The sequence below is a fragment of the Lissotriton helveticus genome, chromosome 12, assembly GCF_964261635.1.
Source record: "Lissotriton helveticus chromosome 12, aLisHel1.1, whole genome shotgun sequence".
NCBI classification, from domain to species: domain Eukaryota; kingdom Metazoa; phylum Chordata; class Amphibia; order Caudata; family Salamandridae; genus Lissotriton; species Lissotriton helveticus.
In genome coordinates this window covers 462,621,551-462,641,354 of record NC_136073.1, presented here as the reverse complement: position 1 = coordinate 462,641,354, position 19,804 = coordinate 462,621,551, and the positions used below count along the sequence as shown (strand labels likewise).

The window sequence follows — 19,804 nt, the reverse complement described above, 5'->3', positions numbered from 1 at the left end:
GATTTTAACAATATCTTTCTTGAGGAACCATTGTTTGCGTTTACTAGAGCCAAGAATTTAGGAGAAATCATCAAATAAACATCAGCGATCAAACCCACAACTACATTTAAGGGCACAATTCCGTGCAAAAATTGCAGTAACTGCAACAACATTATGGAAGGTAATTTCATTACCCACCCGATGAGGGGTAACAAAATCAAGTTGCAGGTTAATGGCACATGTGATACAAAAAACATTATTTACATGATTAAATGCCCATGTGGACACGCGTACGTTGGCCAAACAGAACGAAAACTCAAAATAAGGTTAACAGAACATAAGAGTAACATTAGGACCAAAGTGGTGAAATCAGCGCTTGCCAACCACTTCATTGAACAAAACCACCAAATCAGCCAGATGAAAGCTTGCATTTTGGAAGTGGTTCAAAAGAATGAGGAAACTGACAATAGGAAAGTTCTATTAAAACGAGAAAATCACTGGATTTTCCACTTACAGACCTTGCGCCCACATGGGATTAATGAAAGGACAGAATTTGGTTGTTATCTTTAAATTGTTATTACATCTGAAGTTGTATTGCTGTGCTGTGCATGTTTTTAAATTATCATGTTGGTTTAAGTTATCATGGTGATTTATAGATATTCCCTGAACCGTCCTTTAAGAACGACACCTACTCCCCGAGCCCTTCCTAATATGTGTAAATCTGGCCCTTTAACTACAACACGTGGGAACTTTTTAAAACAGCCTGTCCCATAGACGTCACACGCCAACTTTCCAGCAGCGAGATGCAACTCGAAGGGCTGGTTTGAAACGAGTTCACATTACAATCCGGTAAGAGCATAGCATCGAGTGCGGGATAGCGCGCCTCTACTTAGAGTAGAATTGATAGCGTAAATGCAAACACGTTACAGGCAATGAGTATAGTGTATGCCTTTGTGATTTAGCATTGTGAACCGTTAGCTCTAATTGTGAAACGCCATTGCGCTCAGTTGATTTGTCACAAAGTGGCTTGTATCGTTTTCAGTGGAAATACACCGCGCAGAAGGCTAATTTGTAACTGAATGTCGTGAAGTTTAATTCATAAACGAATGTTGGGCGTATGAACAAAATTGGATAACATGTTTATTCAAATACAGAATTATATCAAGGGCTGTTGAAACGATACAAATAGAGTATATGTTTATACATGAGAACACGAAGGACTGTCAGGAATTTGTTGTATTGGAATCATGTGTTTTTATAAATTTGGAAACTGCAACATAATGGTGGTTGGGAACGTGCACAATGTATTAGTGAAATTATTCTTTGTATTTGATAAATATAGCGTGATAGATACAATTTTTGTTTATTTCACAGGTTTCCCTGATGAAGGCCTTTCTAGGCCGAAATGCATTGGAGGAATATAATTCCCTAAATACAATTCCGGCATATGTAAACATAATTGAATGAGAAATATACATGTGGACTGTATAAACATGATATGGAGAAATCTATGACTATTCATGGAAATAATTATAAGTATGAATAAAATACTTCAAAAAATCATAAAAGACAAACGTTGTTGAAAACCTTATTATTTGGAACATAGCTGAGGATTTCAGCACATAACTATCAGTGCCCTAGGAGACACTCGCACCTGCTGGTGCTTGTTTAATATCTATGCCAGGGGAATAGTGGGTGGTAAAACATCGGAGGTAATTGCAGCCCTGGATCACGAGTTGGAAATTGTTCCAACATACTTACCTTTTATTATAGGGGGCGATGTTAATACCACCTTTGAACCGCTTGGCCAAGAAGACCAAATCCTAACAGATGAAGAAGATAGCAAATGGGGTATCCCGCAGTTAGAACTCCCTGTAGTTAATAGATGGACAGTTGAAGGCCCTATGCCTGGCTAGAGGTATTAGAGCAGCAAATGGAAGAACTCCATCAGATCGACAGGGGACCAACACATTTAATAATGGTAGGTCCGTTAGTCGAATAGATTATATTTTAGTGGATGTCAGGCTATGGAACAGCTTGATTGACATGGTGGTCAAAACTCGAACAGAGAGTGACCACAATCCCCTCTGTATGGCCTTCAAAGCAAATGTAGGGTCAAGGAAACCAAATATAGGAGAAGGTAAAACCACCCTAGATATAGTATCTTCAAACAACCAACGCCACATTAAATGGGGTAGACTCATTGAGAGTTCTGAGAGACTAGAGGACTTAAAAAAAGCTGTGTTGGAAGAGGTCGCCGAGATAAATACACATGTCAACAAGGAAAATTTCTCTGAAATTATGCTTGACGCTCATTCGACCTTTTTTACAAAGCTCCAGGGGTTTTTCAAGAGGGAGAATAAAATAGGACATGCCCAGAACAAAAAGCCCCCACAAGGATGGTATGATAAGTCCTGTAGAGAGGCCCGTGAGAACCTCAGCTTAGAACTCAGGAATAAGAATATTTTAGGGGTGAGAAAAGCAAGAGACATTTATAGGAAGGTACAAAAAGTGGCCAAGAAAAAGTGGGATGAGGCCCAGTGGCGTGATTTGAAAACAGCCTGTGATACAAGGAACCAGAGTTATTTCTGGGCTCTGGTCAAATGGGAGAGAGGAGGGGTGGCCGAACCCCCACAAAATAATGTAGCCCAAAATCAATGGGTAGATTTTTTTAGACCCCAATATGCTTCTGCGCAAACCAATGACGAATATATTCTACCCCCCACAATCTTCTATAAACATCAGCTATTTACTATAAAAGAGGTTAGCATAGTATTGGATTGTGTGACCAGGGGTCGTGCCTCAGGAATGGATGCCATCCCAGCGGATGTGTTTCTAAGCGACCGCCCATCCTGGTGCCAGTATTTTGTGTGGTTAGCAAATTCTGTGGCTAGAGGCGCACCCATACCTCCCTCCTGGAAGGGTGCTGAAATTATCCTGGTTTTTAAAAAAGGAGATAAATCATTACCCAGTAACTACAGACCTATTAGTCTTATAGACTCGGCTCAAAAAATTATAGGTCGGTTAATACAAAATAAATTACAAACCTGGATTGATGAAAATGACATCTTATCCCCATATCAAGCCGGGTTTCGCCCCTGTACAAGCTCAGTTGACCAGGTCTTTTTCTTTATAGCCCTGTACTGGAGAAACGTGTTACTTACCAATGGCACTCTCTACGCTGTGTTTGTAGATTTAAAATCAGCTTTTGATTTAGTACCCCGTTCCAAACTTTGGGGTGTGCTTGCGGAAGCTGGTTTGTCTCCGGAACTATTGACGTTACTTGTCCGCTTACATGAGAACAATTTCGCGAGAATCAGGTGGGGTGCTCAGGGCGAGGTGACAGACACATTCCCCGTCGAGCGAGGGGTGCGGCAGGGGTGTGTCTTGGCTCCAACATTGTTCCCAATTTACATCAATGGGATTGTAGACCATCTAAGCCGTTCCCCCACTGATGCACCGTTATTGGCTGGAGCTCGAGTACCCGTTCTCATGTTCGCGGACGACACGCTCATAGTTTCCAGGACACCAAGTGGGCTCCAGAAGGCAGTTAATGCCTTCGGAGAGTTTTGTAAAGTTCATGGACTTGAGATAAATACTTCTAAGACTAAGTTCATGTGCTTAAACCAGCGGAACACCTTCAGGGGTTCTATAAATTTCGATGGTATCCCATTGGAACAGGTTGAAGCTTTTACATATTTGGGAATAAGCCTCCAAAACAATCTGAGCTGGAAAAAACATACAGACATGGCTGTATTAAAGTTTCATCAATTGGCTGGCGCAGTTGCTCTTAAACATAAAACCTCATTGACCAAGGCTATTACTCCTGCACTAGAAATTTACAATATGAAGGTAGTCAGTGCTTCTTTATACGGCTCGGAACTATGGGGTTTCTCCAATATGGAAAAATTAACATTGGCGGAAAACAGTTTTCTCCGTCGTTTGGCTGGGGTCCCCCAAAGTACTCCTACCGTAGCATTGACCTATGATCTGGGCAGGAAAAGGATTAAGGATCTAGCAAGGCTGCGTCCGTTGCTATATTGGAGACGTTTAATGACTACACCAGAACTTGTGCATTTTGCAAATGCTCTAAAAGACATCACAAGGGCTGATCGTTTCCATTCGATCCTGTGGTTAAAAGAAATAAGAGCCCTGCTCAGCAAGCTGGAACTTGATCATCTATGGAATTCTTCCGATATCGAAAACTTTCCATCTAAGGCCATGTTAAAAAATATGTATTGGGAAATGATGTGGTTATCTACCCAATGTATAGGTTCTAGCTCAAAATTAACTGCGCGCTATTTGGATATTAAATCTGTACCTTCTTGTGAATCTTATTGGGACATTATCGAAAAACCATTTGACAGAAAACTGTATTTTCAATTCAGGATTGGGTCGTTACCAACAAAGGCGTTCACCTGTAAATGGTCGACAAATACAGATGATAAATGTCCCAATTGTAAAAATTTGATAGAGGATGTAGCCCATTTATTGTTTGTTTGCCCCTTGTATGCCATCCCACGACGCAAATGGATAAAACCAGTGTGCCTGAGCCTAGGAACACGCAGATGTATAGAGGCATTAAGAATATTGGAAACAGACTGTACACCTTATTTGGCGATTGCTATTGCAAAGTTCCTAGGCTGGTCATGGATCATACGTATTCGCACTCTACAGCAGCTAGGCACAGTTTGAAGATATCATAGATATGGTTGAGTACTACATTTTAACGTTGCTAATTTCGTAACAACAGTGATATGTTTAATCAGTTTCTTAAAAGATGTTTTTTAACACTGTCATAGTATTTATTGTGTTATGTAAGTAGGGATGTAGAATTGCTTTTATGACTGTTGTCGAATAAAACTTTGAAAATGAAAAAATAAAACAGATTCCTTTGTTTTGGGAGCGCCACAAACAAAATACCCAGCCACGATAGTTTAACCTATAGAAATCCAGATTTCATCCACATTTTAAAGCAAGAGGATGACAGGTGTCAATGTAAAGAAATAGCTTTGTGTTAAGGTAGAGGGGTGCCCTGCGCCGCCTGCTGGGTGTGCTCCACCGTTCCTGCGTGTTTGGAAGATGTGCATCCTCTGATGGCTACGCTATGAACTATGCGATTAGCGACATGTTGTGTTCCTTTAAAGTATCGTGTTCTCGTGCTGTAGCACGAGGGATGTTTTGTTTAGAGTTTATTAGCACGAGGATTGTAAGTTGCATTGCATGTTTATTTTCAATGTACATTCCAGCTCCTTCGGTTGTTCCTTGGTCAGTTCAGGCAGTTCGCTGCGCTGCTGCTGAAGGAAGGACTGGAAGGAAGCTCCTCCTTGGATTGATGTTCACTTACAATAAATACTTTAATCGTTTGGATTTGGAGTATTTCTTAACACGACACTATTGAAACCTTTCACTATACAAACGCAGTAGTTATTTTATCAACTTGTTTTTGTTGTTTTATATTTACTCGTTCGTTTCGTACGCCTTTTGTCCTTATATTAGCTTTCTGTTTTTATAATCCTTTATAATTGTTCCCACGGTCGATCTTGGTTTATTACTCCTCCAGTTTCCCATTTCACTGACTCCTCCCTTCGCCCCTCCTCCTTCAGAAACGAGCAGACACCGCGCGTGATGACGTTACACGTCACTACACAGTTACGGGGGGAGGCCTGGCCTACCATGGATGTCCGCTTGAACTTCCGGTCTGTCAGGTGTTTGTAGTCCCGAGGCTGTCATCGGGGGGCTGAGCCCAGCGTGGCAGTTGCTAACCTCCTTTGGACCTGTCAGCTGTCCATCACACCCCCAGGTCTCTCGGGTGTCTCACTGTAGTCTCCTAGACTGTCGGGAGGCCGCAGACGGCCCGCTCGGGGTCGCGCCACCGGTCCTTGTCCCCGGAGATGCCGTTTCTCTTCCTGGAGCGCTTCCCTTGGCCTAGCCTCTGCACCTACACCTTGCTGAGCGCTCTGCTGCTCGGCGTCAGCTTCTTCAGCGCCTACCGGGGGGTGACCGATCCGCCGAGCCATGGGGAGGAGAGCGAGGAGGCGGTGGAGGACCCCCAGGCAGAGCCCGAACCAGGAGGTGACGGAAGCCTGGCCATGCAACTCGTCTACTACCTGGTCTCTGACAGCCTCTGCGTCTGGGTGAGTCTCCTGCCGTTCCAGCGCCGAAACATCCCAATAAGCCTAGGCTGCCGAGTGCTTCTTTTAATGTTCTCTCCGACTTTCAAAAGTTCCCATAATAGTAAACGTAGACCGGCAATCCCTTAAATGTACCGAACCTCAGACCATTGCACGTTCTCAGAAGTTCTTATTTCATGTAAACTGATTCTGAATGTTTCTTGGAGCGTGTCATGGACTATTTTAATGTACACAGTATTCGTCAGTTCGTCACAGTTATATACATAATGTGGCCTTCATCCTTGTAATGTATCTGTAACATGGACCGCATTCTTGAGTGTACGCATTATAATTTCTAACGTTGCACTACGTGTGGTTTGTATTCTCAACATGCCCCTAATGGATCCTCCATCCATCCATTGTTTAGAATACGTACCCTAGGTTTTTGACATGTAAATGGTGTTTCCTCCTTCTACTTCGCTATACTTTGGCTCATAACTTTCATATGAATCTCATATTATCTATACTAGATTCTAAATCTGGGAACTCATTGCTAAGACGTTGCAACAGTTAATAACAACACTTGTTGCACACTGTTGCTACATCATCAAGGCCTTCCAGGACTCTGAGAGCATGCCAGCACAGCGTGGCTTGTCTGCTTTGACAGAAAGCTGAGCTGCAGGATGTGGGGTAAGTTGGTTAAGGGTGACAGGTATGCTATTTTCTCACATTTGGGACTGTCAGAAAAGGCTATATTTTGTATGGCTTTCCCCATTACCCTAATGCCAAACAGTTGAAAGCAGGGGCAGATGATTTCAATGCCATACTTAACATCAAATTATGGATAGTATAAAAAGTGAATTACGGGGATGTTTTTCACTTCAGAGCGACATCATAGACATCTCGAGCTTCGCTTTTGTTGTCTATTTGATGGCACTCTGAAAATTGAGGTGAAAACATCCCCATAATTCACTGTTACCCATTTATAATTCCATACAGAGTGTGCAATTTGTGACACACCTAGTCGTGTATTATAAAGAAATGATGTAGCTGCTAAACTGTATTAACTTATTATTGTTGAGTTCTGATGTCACATTGCTTTCTGCCAGAGCCAGCAGCCAAGTTGAAAGGCTGGTCAAGGCACGGAGCACAATTAAAGCTGCAATCTAAAGAAAACAAAACAGTTTTTTTTCTTCTGCTATGATTTTATAGATGTACAGTGGCAAACAGGAGATATTCATGGCAACATGTTTGTTTTGCACACCTTGGGTAATTATAGATAAGTTAAAAACATTTTTTTGCATGTTTCTACTCATTCCAAGCTACTGTGCCTTGTTTGCTTTAAAAAAAAACGGACTTATATGAAACTGATTCTATTATTTTTTTGCAACAAACATCTAACATCTCTTTTGGTGTGTTTAATTTTGTACTAGAAATTGTTTTTAATCTTCATGCTTGCAAACATGCTTAATCTTTCATATGGAAGCACTACCTTCCAAGGATTTAAGTGGTTTGTGGGAAAGGTGATGCCGGGACCACACATTATAAGTAATAAAGTTCCCCCTGCCACACATGATGGGGATATTGCTAGTCACCTCTGAGTTCCATAACCTTATGAAGGAACTCTGCTTCAGGCCTCGTTCTTCTACAGTCATGGAATTCATCAATGAATTGCAATATCAATATACTGTACTGCATGGTTTACGTTGTCCCATGTATACATTTTAACATGTTTTGTTCATAGATTTTAGTTTGCATGTTTGAATCTTTATTTAAAGTATAGTTATAGATAGTGCTTTGTCATCTATTCTGTACAGACTTATATACATCACTTATAACGTGCCTTGTTAATTCAGTGGTAAAGGTACACAAAGGTTTGTAGACGTGGTATACAGCAGTAATGTGCCAGAAACTCGTGCAGGGCTTATTACCTTGCAACCTTAGTTTTATTCATTCCAAACAGTCAACATTGTAGCCAGTTCTGGTCTGTGTTGCTTAAGTCTAGTTAGAACAGATTCTTTCTTTTTAAGAGTGCGACAAACAAAATATCTAGCCACCAGAGTTTAAGCTATAAAAACCCACCAACTGTGCACAAATTGCCTGCTTCAGAAGAAATCCAGGGTAGCTACAGGCTAAGACTGATGGCACCAAATATACTATTGATATCATTTACGCTGGCACACCTCTTTCATTAAAATTTTAATTTGTGCTTTCGTTTAATAATAATTTTTAAAAAATTATTTTTGCGAGGGGTCATGTTCTACGTTTTCTTTGTAAGCTTATATATTTCACATTTAGCAGGGAATTATTTTGTATTTTATTATTACGTTAAAACGTTTAATTCCTATTGCGTATGCTTGCAGATTTGAATTTAGAAAATAATGCAGGCTAGGCAAGACCAGATCTATTGACTTAACCAGTCTTTATTGTTAATTGATGGGTTATTGTTAAATAACAGTTGAAGAGACTAGTGGATAAAGAAGGCTGACCTAAAGCTCCTGTACGAACATATATGTATTTGTGTGTTTTCTTTCTTGGAAAACATGAGCTTTGGGAGACATCAAAGGTTGTACTTAAAAACCACAGGCTGTCATCCACCAGGCTTAGGATGAACAATGTCTGGTGCATTTTGAGCCTATCCGGTATTTCTCTTAAATAACAAATCTTGTTATTCATAGTCTTTTATGTTTTAATAATTTTTATTGGTATTTGTTATCACACAACATAAGTTGGACATTCCTGCCTGCCGAACAAAACCCTGAAAAGATCCACCCCTCCCAACTTTAAACCATATCCCAAACTCTCCTCCTTTATATTCAAATTCAACAGTGCCGCTCGAAGCCGTTCAACAGTGGGCATTTTTGGAATATCTGCAACCTGCTTCCACGGATTAACCCTGCACTCCTGAGACCACTGAATTGGGGCTAATAGACCGGATAGACCTTACCTGAAAGGTGCAGGACTGCGAGACCCAGCGTTCACTGCGCCTCCTAACCTAACGCAGCTGGTGTCTCTTCCCAGCCCTCAAGCAAACCTTTACGGCTCGTGGCCCCCGCTTCGCGGGAGCCCCTCAAAGCCGTTCAACAGTGGGCATTTTTGGAATATCTGCAACCTGCTTCCACGGATTAACCCTGCACTCCGGAGACCGCTGAATTGGGGCTCATAGACCGGATAGACCTTACCTGAAAGGTGCGGGACTGCGAGACCCAGCGTTCACTGCGCCTCCTAACCTAACGCAGCTGGTGTCTCTTCTCGCCCCAGCTCTCAAGCAGTACTTTACGGCTCGCGGCCCCCGCTTCCCCGTTCAACAGTGGGCATTTTTGGAATATCTGCAACCTGCTTCCACGGATTAACCCTGCACTCCTGAGACCGCTGAATTGGGGCTAATAGATAGCCATGTCTGAACTGGGGTGGCAGAGTGGGCTAAAGAACGGTGATGGATTAAACCCAGATCTTTTGACTGGGTGTGAGTGTTTGATTGATTCAGATGCTCCGTCCATCACCACCCCCTTTTGTATCACAGATCTATGGCAGGGGTAGACCATTAGGTGACAATAGATTGGATTGGGCAGTACAGCATCTACCGCTAAGAAACAGATTCGATCCACTTGGGCCTGGAGGGGGTGGATTGACTCCTGAATGTCTGTATTCCTAATAGCAGGGTTGAAGAAACGGATAGGGAAAGGGCTAGCAGCTTTAAGAGGCAAAACCAAGATGAAGCAGTTGGAACTTGGGTAGAAACGGTTAGTAATATAAACCCTCGCGCTAACTCGTTGACGATTCCCATAGTAGCAATCCAGGGTGGGAGAGATGAGATCGATCAGATAGTAATGGTACCCTTGGGCATAGAAATCATCCCCATAGTAGCAACCCAGGATGGGAGGGATGAGACCCAGCCGACAGTAATGATATCACTGGGGGATGAGGATGGAGATAGTTTGGCTTAGGGGTGTTCCTTCTGCCTGATTTCGTGGAACATAGCTGGCTTTTCCCGGAGGTTAGAGGATCAGGTGTGGTTAAAATTCATCGAATCCTTTGACATAATTTGCCTCCAAGAAACCTGGAGCAGAGGGGGTCATAGCTTGGATGGTTATCAAATGTTCAATGTACACGCCGAACCCTCACATGCTGTAAGAGCTAAAGGTGGTCTCACGACAGCCATTTCTGTGAAGTATAACTCCATAAAAATGGCCACATTGGTGGAATCTCCCTGGTATCAAATGCTTATGATTAAGGACCTTTTTCCAGTGCCGCTGCTTTTAATCAATTGGTATTATAATATATTTGATCCCAATGCTACATCTGTCATTGACAAACTACAGGAGGAGATTGTCAAAGTGACTAACATTGTATTTCCTCTATTCATCATGTGGGTAGGTGATTTTAACTGTGTCCTGTGTAAATTTAGCGGAACTAGAGTTTGTGGTTTGGTAGTTTCAAATGATCAGCCATTGGCACATTTCAAGCATTCAAAACAAGGTGATGCTTTGAATAACATCATTATGATTAATGAACTTTGTGTCTTGGATATGCCTAGCTTCTCTAGACCATCGGGTATACCCACTTTCCAGGGCACAGGGGGCCAAATGAGCGTAATTGATTTCGCTTTGGCCTCTAGAAGGTATACTCATTTCGTTAATGATTTTCAGATTGAGGTGAATCCTGCTAGCGACCACAACCCTTTAATCTTAAGTTTGAGCCCTGTTTTGGAGAGAATACAGATCCCTGAACTGCCATTAAAATATAGTCCGAATCAAGGGGCCACTTTAAAATGGGATAAGGTAGACGCAAGGCAATTGGAGGTGGAGATTCTTAAAAGAAATAAGGCAAGGATGGATGCTTGTCTAACCCCCACCCACGAGCCGGATGTAATAATAAAGAATTTTGAGGCTCTTTTAGGCAATGTGGCATCCCACCTCTTAAAAACTGTGGGGGTGAAAAAAGGAAATAGCTGCAAATGGTTTGATGCTGAATGTTCCGCAGCACAAACAAGATTAACAAAGGCACTACATCAAGCACCACGGGATAGAGAGCTGGTTAGAAAGTCAAGGAAAATGTATAGAGAGTCTATTAATAGGCGAAAATTAGACTTAAGGAAGAAGGCATGGGATGACCTGGGGAAAGCGTCAGACCTGAGAGATAGTAGGCTATTTTGGGAGGTAATAAATCGTCCCTTCGTAAATAGTGAAGAAAAGGGCGATATGTTGGTGCATATACCTGGAGATATCTGGGAAGCACACTATGGCAGAATTTTTAATCCAAAGGGGGTGAAGTTGTCAACTGCTAATGAGGGAGTTAGTGATCCCCATTTGGAGTCAGCACTAACACTTAGCCTTTCATTTACTCTCTCAGAGGTAGAGGCTGCTCTAAGGAAGGGTATCTCACTAAAGGCCCCAGGGCCCGATGCAGTCCCTTTAGATCTTTTTAAATATAATGTCGAGGTGTGGGCACCACTTTTATTAAATGTATTTAGAGCAATTGTGGTAGGGCGTATTCCGACCTCATGGCAAGAGGCGGTAGTGGTACCGATTTTTAAGAAGGGTAATAAAAGTGACCCGTGCTGTTATAGACTGATATCGTTAATTGATGCGTCTTGTAAGTTGATGGATAGGGTGATGCTGGCACGCCTGGAAGCATGGGCCGAGTCATCCGGTATTATTGTGGATTCACAGTATGGGTTCAGGCGAGGTAAAGGAACCACAGAGCAGTGTCTTAATCTGGCTCTAATTATGGGTAAGTACATGAAGGCGAAGGGTGTTGTATTCACCTGGCCTTCATGGACTTATCCAGTGGTTTTGACACTGTATGTAGAGGTAAGCTGTGGCAAATGATGGAGGCCATGGGGTTCGAAGAACCATTGGTTATACTGCTCCGCAGACTGCATGCTGCCACAACAGTGAGGATTAGATTTGGCCCAGGTGGTGAGAAGACAAAACCTATCCCATCCACGAAGGCGTCCGCCAGGGCTGTATCCTGTTTCTGGTGTATACCAACGGTCTGGAAAGTTACTTGTTGGAAAGTTGTGCAGATTTTCGTTTGGTAAATGGTAAAAGGATACCGATGTTATCTTATGCAGATGACACGGTGTAAATGACCCTTACTGCTAACAGTATGCAAACCTGTTTGAGTGCCTTCGATGCCTTTATGAAAGGATTAGATCTTAGGGTCAACTTTACAAAGTCTTTTGCCTTGGCCTGTGGCCCTAAAGGGGCAAAAACTCACAGGTTTGTGGTGAAAAACTTAATTATTGGGAAAGTCGATAATTTTAATTATCCGGGGAATTTATTTAGTAAAACACTGAGTTGGGACCCTTTAATATTAGCACGTGTCCAAAAGGCTACGCAATGCATAGAGGCCCTCTTCCGCTTTTCTAGCAAATTGGGTCAAAAACCGATTGCAGAATTAAAAACCTTATATAAAGCAAAATGTCTCCCTGTTGCAACATATGGTGCGGGAGTGTGGGGGATACAAAATTGTAACAACATCCAAGTCATGGAAAATACATTTATAAAGCGCATTTTATCTGTCCCATCTGGGACTTCAAATAGTTTCTGTTCTACTGAGATGGGTATTGAATTCGTGAGTGAGATCATACATGTTTCTCCCTTGTTGCAATGGAGCAAGGTTTGGCAGTCTGAAGATCTGAAACTTACAAAGGAAATTTTGCAAGACTGCCTTAAACTTGATCATTCAATGAAGATCCCATGGTTGCTATATGTAAAAGAAACCTTTCATAAAATTGGCTTGGGGCATATATACCAAAACCCGAATCCGTTGGAAAGGATGCTAAGTTGACAATTAAAAATGCCTATCGTACTAGGTTGGGCATGTTACGAAATACTGAGCTGGCAAATAGTGGGAGTAAACTGAAGCAAGAGTTCTACCTATCGTATATCATGCATACTCAATGGCGCTTTTATTTAACAAGGTTCCGTCTTAGCACACTGCACTTTCTTTTTGCTTTTCCAAAGCAAGGAGGGTGGTGTGAGAGGCTACCTCCTTGCCCTTGTAACAAGAAGGTTTCACAAAGTACTGTGCACCTTCTTCTTTTTTGTACTTTGTATAAAGACCCTAGAAATCGGTTTATTAAGCCTGTTTTGTTAAATCTTGGATCCCGTTATTATAAAGAGGGTTATGAGTATCTATTGTCCTTATCAACCCCAGTTATATGTAGTGCTGTACTTAGCTTTATTAGATTGGCGCTTACTATCAGAAATCGTTATTAAATAGCATCAATGTAAATCCTTTGTGACTATTTGGTATACACGTAGCAGATTATTCTATAGATTGGTATCTAAATGGAATGCACAAGCACTTTACACCAATTTGTTTATATACGTGATCTTTTTATATTAAATGAATTGTATACCCATTTTGGTCATATAATATTTAATTATGGATGTAAATGTTATTGTATGGTCTTTTTAATAATTTTGCGTAATGTTTTCTTATAAACTGTGTATACTTTTATGATTCTATTTTATGAATCGAAATAAAGTTTATTGAATCGAATCGAAATTCAATAGTTCTATTTAGGCCAGGACCCATTCCACCCTAGGTTATTCCAACGTGTTACATACACCGTAGAGAAGAAATCCATCTCTATCGGGCCCAATGCAGTTAGCCTCTTTAGGTATGTGCGATGGACGGTTATGTAAGATATCACTCGGTTCCACAGTTTGTTAAATACATATGCTTTTTCTTTCTGGTTGTACATTAGGTTCTCAACTCTTAAATGTCCACAGCCTTTGGATCCAGGGGTCCTAGTTAGAGCACAGTATGTCCCCACGTAATGTTGAAGTGTTCAGTTTTACTGGTAGAAGCAGCTGTGAGAATTTCCCTTTCCTTGAATGTAAGGGATAGATATCTTCAGTTGGGGTCAATGTGTGGACATTTGTAAATGATCTATTTGTCCATCGGACAAGAGTTGACAGAAATCTAAAAGTCCTGTAAAACAACTAACTAATCCCACCTACTCCCTAAATCAATTGTGGGCTGATACAGAAACAGTAATTAATTTTTGGTTTTATAAACCAGACCAATGATGTCAATGTTTGCAAAAAATGCTAAAGTAAAATTTTGAATTTATTGTTGAGAAAATTGTTATCCTCCTTATTCACCCAAAAAGTACTGAAACACACCCTTGTCCAAAATGCCAGCTGCATCCCATTTGCATATCCATCCATTTTGGTTGTATGTTGAAATATCTATGATAGAAACATCATGCTTCAAAACATTGAGGACCAAAATATTGACTGTGGAGTTAAGAATAGTGAATCATTACATGCATATTACTGTCTTGATATTTTGGTCCCCGATATTTCGTACACAATATTCTGATAACACGTTATTCTGGATTCAATATTAAGGTGGAGTAGCAAAGTGCTGCAGTGCAAGATAAAAGAATCAGGATTTCTGTGTGGTCTGAGAGTTGCTATCTATCACAAGATGCCAGGCCTTCTTACAACCTAATTGGTTTTTTCCCTTTCTTCTTGCCTTACTGACTGACTTCACATACACACAAGCCAACAGCAATGACCTGCAGCCCTGGGACACATAACTCATTCCACTGCACTGTCACACAACCCAGTTGCACAGACACATAACCACACAAATGCACACACCTCTGCATTGACTGACACATCACCTTCTGCACAGACACTACACACACTTTTGCAGGCCCTCACTACTAGAGGCGTATACCCCTCGCCTGCACAGATCTACATGCACCCTATCAAGATAGACACATACACTCCCTATTGAAAGACATATACCGACCAGCTGGGCACAAACAAACTCTCCTGCAGACACACAATCCCTATGCAGGCACACACCCTTTGCAAACATACACCCTGCATAGACACACACAAACGCTCTACAAAGACACAACCTACACCATGCACACACAGACCTTCCATAGACAGACAACACATCCCTTTTATTCACCCCAAGCAGAGAGATACTTTCTTCACATAAACATGCTTCCACACATTTCAAAGACTTGCATGCCTGTAGATACACACTATACATACTTCGAGCAGTAATTACGTGCAGCAGGTGTACCCTCCAGCAAACTAACTTCCCAAACTGAGGGGGTTGCTGCCGGATCAGGGGATGACAACAGCGTTGCTCAAAGTACTGTCACAAGGGTGGGCTTCCCTGCTGATATGTGGATGAAGATATGAGAAAGAGGGGGAAGGGTCAACCATAGTCCTTTATTGCCAGTGGTCGACTGACCAGTAATTCGATCCAGCTAATGTGGAATGGTCTGGCTGTTCTAAAGGTTTTTGGACCAGTACTCTGTCAGCTGATGGTGCCCCTTTGCTAATGGGGGCTTGCTGTACTATGTAATCGCTTTTTGTTTTTCTCCTTTTTAGCATCTTTGAAAATAAAGTTAATGCAATTCTAACGCTGCATTGAGCAGTACCCCTTCCTGATTCAGCTCCTTCCTTCACCCCCATACACCAAGTAAACCAACAAACCCCTGTCGCAGCGGCCTTTCACCCTCATGTAGCTTCTCTGTGTTTCCGGGGTAAAGTGTGCGGGTTGGTGGTGGGGAAACACAAGTTGCTTTCAGCAACCCACCCTCCAACATCCAGTCAGCACTGAGCCTATTCCACTGGGCTGTTTTACCCAAAATCAAGATATGGTTTCATGTTTTACATGGGGCATATTCTGGACTGCCTCAGCCAATTGCCGTCTAGTGCCCACTTATGGGCTTTTAGCCAGTCAGAAACGTATGCACAGTTTCCAATGTTAATGTAAATTGTTTCAGTGTTCTTGATGGTCTGTGAGAGTGAAAGTGCTTCAGCTTTGTTCTTGTTTACTTTGATTTAATATCTGGTTCTCTGTTGAACAAAATACACAATCATTCTGCTTGCCCTTGACAGAAACAACATGTCAGGTGATATGAATTCCCCACCCCTGCAGTGTCTCCAAGAATGATCATCTCTGGGCATTTATCTATATCCCTGCTTGCTGTTTGGGAGACGCCCTTAACGCCCCCCCCCACACAATTCTGTACGGGTTTCAGGCAAGCCCATGGTATGTGTAGGAGCGCACCAGTTCATCACACTGTCTCCAGCATGCCTCAGGCTTGCTCTTGTCGATCTTATGTAACGCTCTGGGGTATTAGTGCCACCTATACAGGAACTTGTACAGTAGCTTTCTTGTGCATGTTTAAAATTGTTCACTGTGTATACTTCCTCCCATTGCTAATGATCTAAAGCAACATTGAGGTATCTTTTACACTGGCTCTGATATGCGTATTTGGCATAGGTTGCCTTTTAAGAGGAATCACACCGTTCTTGGACACTAAGTGGTGGTTCTGAGAGGCTCAAATAATTTTTCAAAAACAGCAGGGGGTCTTATAGTGCTTTCTTTAATCATTGGATGTAGAGCCTAGTGCCTGTGTTGGCGTTATCGATAAGGGTCAGATTCAGGCATATTGTAGTCAATCTTATATTTTTTAAACATTCTAAGAGTGCTTCTATCATAAAGGTCACAAAGCCCTGACTTCTCCAAATTTGGAAATCGGCAACCCTAAACTAAGGCCCAAAGTCCAGGTTTCCTCACCAGGGTGTTGGGGGTGAATGGAATGCAGTTAGTCCCATATGCTTAACCATACTACCCCTTAAAATGGTGCGAGTGACTGGGGATTTATGCAGATTTCAGCAGCATTGGTGTTTAGACACCCACAGTACTTCTACCATTTGGTGGGTCGTCAGTGAACCACCACAACTTATCATTTTTGAGTCTGAGCCATTCTAACATGTATCACAGCTGGGTGGCTTGATAATAGAGAAGTATATGCTGTTCACCCAGTCCTTTCTACTCGGGATGTTTCTTACATGCTTTAGAACTCAAATGAGGCATCCCTTGACAAATGTGTTAGAGAGTTCTTGAGACATACTATCTATTCTTTCATGAGTGGGAGAGGAAAGCTTGAAACATGTACAGGATGTTCAGCAGTAACGTCATTTTAAGTGCTGCTATTCTACTCCCCTGCATTCACATATGGTTGTGCCAGGAAATAAGGGTGGTCTTGGTTTTCTATAGCACTATCTTAAAGTTTTTCTTCACACAAAGGTGGAGGTTCTGGGATTTGGTATGTACCCAAATAGTGAATGCCACCCAGTGACCATCTAAAGGGGTTCATTAATTGGAGGTTTTAAGTAAGGGAGTAACCACCCACCATGACTAGGCCTTCTGATTTGTTTAGATTGATTTGAAGGCCTGTTAGAACTCTATATTGTTTGGGCTCAAGGAGAAACAGCATTATGTCATTAGGGAATGCAGACAGTTTAAATAGTGTGGAAGTATGTGTTTTCTCTATTCTGTGGGTGTTCATTGTTTTATTTTATTTACAAGTGCGGCTCTAGATTCATGACAACAAGGGAGCATGAGGACACCCCTGCTGGATACCTCACTGGATGTTGATACTTTTGGAAAATCTGTTATGCGTTAGAGTCCTTGTCTAGAGGGCATCATAGAAGGTATCCACCCATCCCATTCCGTAAATCTAAATCTTGCCCAAGCATCCCGCATTCCTAAACCAGTAGCTTTTCCCACATTAAGGGATAAAGTATCGCCTTTTTGCGTAACTGCCCAGAAATATCTGTTGGGTGCAGGGCTCTCTGTGGTGTCACTGGTCAACGTAAAGAGGATAAGCCCCATCTTGTCTGCCTACGTTAGAAGTGTCTTCACCCTGTCCAATTGGATTACCAGAATTTTGGCAACAGTTGTAACATTTACATTAGACATGGAGATTTGATGATAACATTTATAGCAAAGAGGATTTTTACCACTTTCAGTGTGCAAGAAAGTGTGGCTTCCGACATTGAACCAATGATTCCTTGCTTGTTCCCAAAACTGTCAGACATTAGCCAAGATTGAAAGCATCTGTAGAGTGCATTGCTTATAAAATGCAGAGGTAAAATCGTGGGATTCACTTGCTTTGCCTTGGTTCTGGCTTTTTATTACAGCCATTATCTCTGCATTAGTTGTGGAGATTTCTAAATCTATCTCTGATTTGGGTATCACAGAGAGGGCCTCTAAATTCAGATAGGTGGATCTAGCTTTAGGGTCAGTAGGATTTGCTGTGTACTTTGCTTGGTAGTTAGTATGGAGATCTCCTAGCTTCCCAAGCATCAGTTGCTTGCATCCCCCTGCTATGTTTGTCTTTATTCTCTGCAATATAGCTGTACGCTTGTGCGCCAGCAGATTGCCAATAATGTACCCACCTTTTTGCGCCCTTCGTCTAAGTGAGCCCTGTATTCTAGCAAAGATGTAGTTAGCTCTGTCATTTTCTTCTTTATAAGGTGATGGAACTCCAAGGTAACTTGCAATATCTTTTTAACATACAGCTGAGGGTATTTTATTCTTTGTAATACATTAGCACACTATCACCCTTTCCACAAACTGTTTCAATCCTTAGTGTCTTGCTCCTTCCTATGGAAACGATAGTATGTTTGCAGACATGAACAATACAAGCATTTACAATGCAACGGTTTCGCCTTTGTAAAAGTTAGAGCTATTGGCATTGTAAATGACAAATTTTGTATTTATGTGTTGGTTTTGAAAACAGATAAATAAATGGCATTGTCATTTACAATGCCAATAGCTTAATCTCTCACAAATGCGAGACCTATTGCATTTGCACACACACACACACATACACACACGCGCAGGAGGCAAGCATGACTGACAACATGGGCGCGCAGGAGGCAAGCATGACTGACAACATGGGCACGCAGGAGGCAAGCAGGACTGACAACATGGGCGCGTAGGAGGCAAGCATGACTGACAACATGGGCGTAGCCGTGGCTCATGACGAGCTGACTTCGTCATGAGCACCGGGGCACTGTACGCGCCCGCCCCACAACACAGCGGGGGGAACAGCCCCGCACCGAAGGTGTTAAGAAGTGCTTGTCTGATATGACAATAAGGGAGAGTAGTGCTGTAGCAAATTGTCACTACTGGCTGTTCACGTGATATTATGCAATATAGCATTTGTGTAGCTCTCAGTACCCCTCTTGTGGCATTGTAGCATTCACAGTGTCCCGAGTGGGTGCAGGCAGAACTCTGGATCTGTATTTCTTGTTATAGAAGGTCTTGTGTTGGAAGAGTTGGGTGTGGTGCGTGGGGTCTCGACACATGGTCATTTATAGTATTGCAACCCTGTGAGAAGATTAGCAGCTCATCCTGCACAGCACACAAGAGCTTGACAGCACCTGACATCAGTGTATGTATAATAAATTGTAAAAATTAATATAAATTGCAAAAAATACATAATTGTGATCCACCCTGGTACCTCTCTGTGACGAAACTCTCTGCCAAGCATGATTCTTCGCACTATCACCCCTCACTTCCACACACCTACTTCAACCTCTTTTGTCATACCCCAGTAGCACATAGACTCTTGGTGAAATACTACCATTTCAGAAAAGACCACTCCATCCGCAGCACTCTTTGCTCTCATTCCAGTTTACGCTTCCTATCTTTGCATGCCCATACTGTGCAGTACACATAACCAACCTAACATAATAAGATCGCAGTGAAAAGTGAAACATCACTTAAAGACAACATGTACACTCCCTTCCGTACTTTTTCTCTCAAAAAGAGAGCTCCTGTACCTACTTCGTCTCCTGCGGTCGGTTCACCAGATTGCCGTCTGCCACACCTGCTTCCAGTTCTTGCTGTGTGTAAGGCCC

General features: G+C 42.1%; 1 protein-coding gene across 1 annotated transcript in view; it reads left to right on the top strand.

Moving 5' to 3' along the window:
• Window positions 1–5,583: 5,583 nt before the first annotated feature.
• The window catches only part of AMFR (autocrine motility factor receptor), a 320,402-nt gene continuing 306,181 nt past the window's right edge, over window positions 5,584–19,804 (top strand). Inside the window, exon 1 of the mRNA XM_078670185.1 lies at window positions 5,584–6,116. Coding sequence (XP_078526311.1) covers window positions 5,874–6,116 — 243 coding nt within the window. The 5' untranslated portion in view covers window positions 5,584–5,873. The remainder of the gene's footprint in view (window positions 6,117–19,804) is intronic.